Source organism: Arachis ipaensis, chromosome B10 (genome assembly GCF_059453495.1).
Source record: "Arachis ipaensis isolate K30076 ecotype BB chromosome B10, ASM5945349v1, whole genome shotgun sequence".
Taxonomy (NCBI): Eukaryota; Viridiplantae; Streptophyta; class Magnoliopsida; order Fabales; family Fabaceae; genus Arachis; species Arachis ipaensis.
This window is the reverse complement of record NC_142435.1, coordinates 138,943,061-138,951,327: the sequence shown is the minus strand read 5'-3', so window position 1 is coordinate 138,951,327 and position 8,267 is coordinate 138,943,061. Positions and strand designations below refer to the sequence as shown.

General features: G+C 32.9%; 1 protein-coding gene across 2 annotated transcripts; it reads right to left on the bottom strand.

Moving 5' to 3' along the window:
* Positions 1–535: 535 nt before the first annotated feature.
* LOC107622908 (Protein kinase superfamily protein) lies at positions 536–5,148 on the bottom strand. Of its 2 annotated transcripts, none has more exons than XM_016324982.3 (7): positions 4,456–5,148; positions 3,591–3,931; positions 3,349–3,484; positions 2,561–2,697; positions 2,353–2,476; positions 1,044–1,548; positions 536–934 (listed from the first exon to the last, which is right to left on the bottom strand). In XM_016324982.3, exons 1-7 carry the CDS (start codon positions 4,709–4,711, stop codon positions 925–927), a joined length of 1,509 nt encoding a protein of 502 aa, XP_016180468.1. In that variant the 5' UTR covers positions 4,712–5,148; the 3' UTR covers positions 536–924. The 2 variants fall into 2 exon arrangements, with proteins under 2 accessions (XP_016180468.1, XP_016180470.1); XM_016324984.3 differs by having other exon boundaries at positions 3,591–3,928; positions 4,456–5,146.
* Positions 5,149–8,267: the final 3,119 nt, after the last annotated feature.

Below are 8,267 nucleotides of genomic sequence, written 5' to 3'. Positions count from 1 at the left end.
ATGGTCATACGCGATTGGATAGAATAAGGAACAAAGATATAAGAGAGAGAGTTTGAGTAACACCTATTGTGGAAAAGATGGTAGAATCGCATGTCAAGTGGTTTGGACATGTGAGAAGAAGACCGATAGAACATCCAATCAGATGGTAGATGAGATGAAAGATGGACAAGGGATGAAAGGTAAAGGAAAATCATCCATGAAGTGGTCAAATAAGATCTATATGTAAATGGTCTCTTTATAAACATGATATATGATAGAATTCAATGACGTTGTTTGATTCATGTAGTTGACCCCACCTTGAGGGATAAAACTTTGTTATTGTTGTTGTAGGGCAGCTACGTTCTTTAATTTTTCAAATAAATGGAAAGAGTTATTAGCAATTTCAAATAACCCTTTTAAGATTCCTATTCTATCTCCTTAAAATATATAATGAGAACTCCTAAACTTAGAAATACTGTATAGTGCATACTTGCAATAGACAGAATCCATTTCTCTATTTAAAAAAAAAAAAAATCATTTATAGGTAACAATGCTCTTTCTGAACAAACAACACATTTGATACACCAATAATAAAACAAATTGCAGCTCTAAAATCAACAAAAACGAGCCCTCAAGCCTCAGCACTTGTTAAGTTGTTTCTAGTACTAGTATATGATCACATTAACATGTATGCTCTAAATAGTAGTGGAATGAGTGTAAAATTCTATCACTAATATCAGGTAATATAACACCACCTTTTTTTCATCCTTCTCTACAAAAAAATAAAATAAAAAATACATTCAGAAGGTAAGAAATCATTGAAAAGGCGGAAAAGTTAAAGGACTTGAGAAGTTCAGTGAATGACAATTCCCCACTTGAAAGCTGCATGTGCCAAATTGCTCCAAAAGATTCTGTCAATCCAGTCTCATATACTGTTTCCACACCTTAGCTGAGACTGAATTCATATAATAGATCAAACAACAGTATCTTTCAGATGATGGCCTAATTTGAGGGAACTGAATGAATAGAGAAGCAAACTCGAGATAGCGAATGGGGATTCTTACTCCTTTGGTTTTGGAGACTTGCTATAATTAAGATATGGAGAACCATGTGGAACATTTGGAGTTGACAATGTCCTTACAGGTTGACCTTTCTTTGGTAAAGCTACTAACTGCGTTTTGATGCCGTTTTTATGATTTGGCATGGAGAAAGTACGCTCGACTCGCGTGACCTGGAAGTGGTAAGAAGAAATGGCCATATCCTTAAGGTTTGGCAATGGCTTTAAACTTTGAACAACTTCACTCATCAAAGGTCTGGATTTCGGGTCGCGGCTAAGGCATTGAGCAGCTAGCTGGGCAGCTTTCTGTGCACCTTTAACCGAGAAGTGCCCTTCAAGCCGGGGATCGACTATCCGGAATAGGATCCTATGATCTCCGAGAACAGGTCTAGCCCACTCAACCAGATTGTGTTCTCCATTTGGTCTTCTCTTATCGATTGCTCGGCGGCCAGTGAGCATTTCAAGAAGCACCACTCCGAAACTGTAGACATCACTTTTTGATGTCAAATGTCCTAATCAGAATTGGTAGTTTCAGGTTAATATTAAAAAGTGCATGTTTACAACTATGATCTATCTATGCTATGCAAAAAGAATATCATTATCAATACAAAAATGTAATAATTTCAACCTTTTTTTTTCATTGAACAATATAAAATTTTAAGTTTACAAGTTTCCTTGCCCTTACTCCCCCCTCCCCCTTACACTTTTTGATGGATGTTTAAGTTTTTCAAAGCAGCATAAAAAGTTTGAAAATTGAATTGTTGAAATTGGGTCCTTTCTTTATCTTAACGAAAATGTGTTAGATAGTGATGCTAATGACAAGGATGAAGTAGGTCACATGGTTCGGCAGGAGAGAAAAAAGTCAGTGGAAGAGGTCAAAAAACAGTGCTCACTGCTCAACTACTCACCACAAAGTATAGAAATCAAAATTGTGATTGCCAGCTTGCCTATTACTTGTGCTATTTTATCTGTGATGAATTTTTAGTGCCAGGTTCTTCATTTTGTGCCTCTTGGTCATTATAATAGCTATCTTTTATTACTCTCACTCACCTAAAAACACAAGGCTAAGTTCAGAATATCTATTAGATTTTCACTTGTTTGATTTTAGCTATCACTGTGGTGATAGTAGTTAGCACCTTGATCAGCATTTTAACCATTTAAACTTCTAATTTAAGGGCAGCCTAGTACACAAAAAAGTTATGTTCACCTAAAAACTCAAAATATTATTAGCTACTTTAGGCATAAAATATTTAGTAAAGTATTAATTTCAAGAAACATTAATGTTCCACAAAGAATACAAAATGATCAAAACTCACCGGTCATGACATACTCCGGAGCAGCATAACCATATGTTCCCATGACTCTTGTTGATACATGTGTCTTTTCCCCCTCAGGGCCATCTTTGGCAAGTCCAAAATCAGAGAGCTTTGCATTGTATTCCTAAACCAATATTTCCTTTTCAGTTTTGTGGTCAAGAATGAATAAGAAATAATTACAATTTTTTCCCCTAGTTTAGCCACTTACCGCATCCAATAGGATATTGGATGTCTTGAAATCGCGATAGATTATTGGCCTCTGAGCCTCTTCATGAAGAAAAGCAAGACCTTTTGCAGCACCAAGTGCAATTTTCATTCTGATAGACCAAGGAAGCGGTAGGGGCCCTATTACATCAAACAAGGTTGTCATCAGAAAACGGTTAATCCAGACACAAAAAAACTGTTTAAGAGCATAACTCCAAGAAGTAAGAACGAAGCATTATGGGAAGAGAACCATTTTATTTTACTTTTGATTTGCTAGAAAGCATAAAACCTGTGAATTAACTATTTGTTATAAACACCAGCAACAAAAACTGGATTAAGATTGTGGTAGTAAGGAGAGGAAGAAATGTGGTGTAAATGTGTAACAAATCCAATATATTATTTAGATTATAATTTGAGTTGTTCTCTTTAATTTCCTAGAAATACAGTTTATGTTTGAGCTCGACTAGATTAACAACTGTTACTGCATAAAAAGCTACTTAGCCCAATGGCATTCATGTTCTCTTTTTGGTTTGGTTGATCTTAACTTTCATTGTGCAGTCCCCATAGACTTCAGCACAAAAGGTAATTAGAATGCAAAGTTACCCTGTAAGAATGAAAAATGATCCATTCTCCACATCATAAACAATCACACTTATTTTCAGCCAAAATTTAATCTCTATGGATGCTAATTCTGAGTTCAATATATGTGCCAAGGAAGGATTTACACAGAAATAAACAGAAGTTAGCGTAGACACAACAATCAACGATAATAAAGTAAGGTTAGTAGTGTACTTCTAAAGAGGTGATTCTCCAAACTGCCTCGGGGCATAAACTCGTAAACCAATAATCTCTGGTCATCTTCTATACAGAAACCAATCAATTTAACAAGATTAGGATGGACAAGATCACCAAGATAGTTTAATTCAGCCTGCAAAGAAAAGAAAATTGACAAAATGTTAACAAAGCAGGAATGGTAGAAGTAAATATATTTGAAAATAAGGGAAGAAATTGAAAGAATTTAAGTGTTGTCATACAAGCCACTCTTTGTGACCCTGATTTCCATTGTGGTTCAGGGTCTTGACTGCAACGGTAAGACCGGTACCCGGTTTAACAGGTGCAATTCCATTCTCCTCAATCCAACCCTTGAATACACAACCAAACCCTCCCTCTCCAAGAAGACTCTCCGGTCTGAAATTCCGAGTTGCCACCTTAAGTCCATTGAATGTGAATTTTCTCAAACAAGAAGCTACCTTCAACTCCTCACTGACTTTTGGAGTGGAAGGAATACTCTCTTCATTGCTTGTTGTTGTCATAGTGGACTCTGGAGGAGCAACAGTTTCTTTCGTGCAACTCTCTGACACAGATTTGATTTCTGCTGATCCAAACACAATCACAAACTCGAATTCAATTATCACTGATTTGGTATAGTCAGTCTCCTAAAAGTTAAGAATTAGGGAGCATTATTGAATGATTCAGTCATGACATGCTTGGCCTTACACAACTTCATTGCAAGATCATTATATTTCTAAGGTAACTAAATAAATAGTATATACAATCAAGCAGTGCAGCACAAATGACAAAAGAATCGCAAATTTAGGTGGCGCTTACAGAATACATTTCTCTATTCTCTCCTTTTTTGGCTAGATCAAGCACTTGGTAATGCAGAACCATCAATATTTCTTAAAACATCTACCTTAGACCTCTACCTTGCTCAGTTTAATAACACTATTGTTCCAAGAAACCTTATAATTCAGTGTTTCTTAAAACAAATTTGCAGCCTCAAACAAAACAAAACAATAACAAAAAAAGATTTGGCAAGATCTTAGAAAACCCAAAAAAGGTAATGAATAAATATTCCCTGAAAGTAAAAGAGTTGGGGTAATGAAAGAGAATATTTACCAGTTTGAGTAGAAGTAGTGCCACTAATGGAGGTAACAACCTTCGATCTTGAAGGTATGCAACTCCCAAAGAAACTAAATTTAGGCCACCACCCTTTCTCATTCTCTCCCTTCTTCCTTCCCTTTGATTTTCCCACATCCAAACTTCCAGCTTTAATAACATTATTATTATTATTATTATTATTATTGTTGTTGTTGTTGTTGTTGTTGTGGTTGCTGCTGCTGCTACTACTATTCTTATTATTCCCAAACCCCATCTTCCAAAAACTCTTACAAACAACTTTCCATGCCCAAAAGTCTCAACTTTGATCTTAATAAATCAAAAAATTAATTAAAAAAGTAATAAATAAAGAAGAAGAAAAATCCACTTCAAAGCTAATCAAGCAATCTAGTTAATTTCTTCTATAAATACACACACTTTTGAGACACATACATCACCACCATCACCATCATCATCATCAATCAACAATCAACAACTGAACAAAAAGAAGAGTATCTTAGTATTCACTGACATCAAGGGATCAAAATAAATGTATTCAACACTGCAGAATGATAACAACAAAACACAAACCACATCTGTGAAAAACTCAGTTCCAAACTCCAAAGCAAAGTGAGAGAGAGAGAGAGAGAGAGAGAGAGAGAGAATGTTGAAGGGGAAAGCGGGAGAGGGTGCTTGTGACACAAGAGGAAATATTTTTCTACGACGGGCAGGTTGGTCAGGCTTGAAAGATGAAAATTGAAAAGCATGAAAACTGGGGCAGTACGGGCAGGAGAGAGAAAGGGACAGCCATTTCTTTTCCATTTTGAAAAAAGCATTGCCCCTCTTGGTAAATTACAAAACTTTCCTCTTTTCTTTCTTTCTTTGTTCCTCCTAAATTATTCGACAGATAATGTTCTTATTTCCATGTGGAAAACTATTAAACAAAACAACGCCAACCATTAAACTCGAATGTTCATTTAAAGTTGATAGTTAAGAATAGTTAAAAATAATTTAATTAAATTATTTAATAATTTTTAATTATTAATTTTATATAAAATTTATTATTTCTGAATTTTTATGTTATTAATTAAATTAAATAAATAAATAACTTTATACTATGTATAAATGTTATTAAAACTAAAATATATATTAAAATATAAAATATAATATATTTTTATATATACATAATATAATTAATTTTAATGTAAGTAGTCATTATAAATTCAAAAAAAGCTGAGACTTTTTAGTTTAAAAAAAAATAGAACTCTAACTTGAAGAAGAGTCTAAATAAATAATAAAAAAAAATTACAAAATAAATATAACCACATTCAGTAAACTCAATCACCATCGACATTATAATATTCGGAGGTAAATGACGAAATTCTAGCAAGAATATCATAATGTGATAGCTTGCTTATCTTCATGCACTACCTTTGCCTTTGAATATTTTTTTTTCTTTGGTCAATCTAATATATAGGACTTTGGAGCACTAGCACTTTTATTCATTCATGTTAAGACACGTTATTTACATTAAACTATTTTATTTTCCCTTATATGCGTTGATTTCTTCCCCCGGTTTTCTTTTTTAAATTTCTTATAACAACTTTTTAGTATACCATCTACACAATTGTAAGGTTAATTACATATTATATAAGAATATTTTAATAAATATTTCTGTAATAAATTCTAAATTATAAATTTTGTAGTCCTCATGAAAATAATTAGAACGATTAATTCTTAATTAATTTTTTTAAAATAAATTTAGATCTTTTAAATTTTAATTTCTTATATTTATTTTTGATCTCACTTATAAAATAAATAATAAAAAATCACATTTTACTCTTTAAAGTGAAATTTAAACTTTAGAAAATTCAAATTTTTTTAAAAATGATTAATTCTTAATTAACCCTTTTTAAAATTATTTTATTGTGTTTTAATCATTAAATTTTAATGAAGGAAGAGACAATGGAATCAATCATTGTCGTGGTGGCCTCAATAGACTTGAAAGGTTGGGTTCGGTCAGCATGTGGCCCAGCATCTGATGTGACTTCCATGAACCTCATTTCAGTCATTTGTGTCTATATTTTGATTATTTTCTCATCATGAGATTATATTTTATTTTATTCTCCTAAACACTTTTTTTCATTTAGGTATTCTATGCTGGGTTTTATACTTTTATGATTATGGACGGCTAAACTTTGGTAACATAAAAAAGTGTAGTTAAAATTATTATTATATTTTATCATTATTTTCTAATATTTCAAATTTAAAAAAATGTGATTAAATTAAAAAATAATATCAAATAAAAATATATCATTTTATTTTAGTTATTTTTTAAATATTATCAAAGTTTTATAACTATTTGTTAGATAAAAAATATTATTTTTATAAAAATATATAAAAAAGAAATAATTAGTTATATAATATTTCTGAACATAACATTTATGTTTATTTTAATTAAATTAGGTCATTTGACAGTTTGGTTATTTATTTTGATTTTTTGAATTGGCACCAAACAAAGAGTGCGGAAACAGTTACGGATGTCATTCAAATTTTCACTTGGTAATTGCCAATGAGTTATAGTTCAAATGACATAGTCTCTCCATACTCAATTAAGAGGTTGCGGGTTCGAGTCTCCTATCTTTGGTATACAGAGTAAAATTTCTCTACTTTTACTTGTTCATTTATTTTACGTTTATGTTTCTTCTTCATCTTCTCTTTAATTTCTTGTTTGCTTTAATTTCTGCAATTTACTTTTCCTCCGACACCTTGCATTTCTTTGTTTATTTGTTACTTTTGATCCTTTTTTAATTCTTATTGACAATACAATTACGACATTGAGATACCCACATTTTCTTTTAAACATTAACAAAATTTGAGTAAGACAAATTGGCACGCCCGGTGGGACATTGTCAATAGATTATAGTTTGTCAAAAGAAAAATCAGGAGTTTTGAATTTGTATGTGGTTACGTAGTGGGAAGATTGTGTTTCCAGAGACCAAGAAATCAGCGTCAGTTGACATGTCAAATACATCTGCAGCATCTTCTTCTACTTCCAGCGAGGAGACTAGAGGAAATGAGTCTGAAAATTTTTCCGTGATTTCAAACGCAGAGCCTACCTTGCAGTCAGTGAGGCATGATGGCGTTCGCCATGCCCATCCAGGGTTAAATGCAACTCACATAAATACCGTGGGGTGGCCACCTTATGGCTTGCCACCGGGGTATGTCCCCCCATGGTGACTCAACTTTTCAAAATCCTCTATACTAGAATCCATATGGCATGTCAAATATCCCTATTTCTGGGGTGTCAGGTTCATATATGTCACAACAAAATTTTTCACATGCTATTAACACAGGAAATAACAGCACGTCTAATTCTACTGCACCCATTGTTATTAGGGTAGAAAATTCCAGGTCTGTATTTCCTGACATGTCAAGAGCAATGCCTGTTAATCAACCTAGTCAAACCGTTGGATCTTTAGCAAATATTAGGCAACAGATGGATGAAAGCCACCATGATCTAGTAAACATGTTAACTCATCAAATGGTGACAGTTTTAAATCCTCTGTTAGAAAACACAAATACTAGAATTGAACAATTAAATAGGCAAGTTAATAGAATTGCTACTGTGGTAAATTTAGAAGAAAATGATAACCATGATTTAGGGCTTGATAATGTCAACCAAAATGGTAGAGCAATTCCTAATTATGACATTCATATGCCTAGACATGGTCAAAATACTGATGATATGTTGGAAAGACTTGGACAAAACAACTTAGGGGCATTATAATCTAACTAGGAATGTCGAACAAGTTTTAAACCGTTTGGGATTT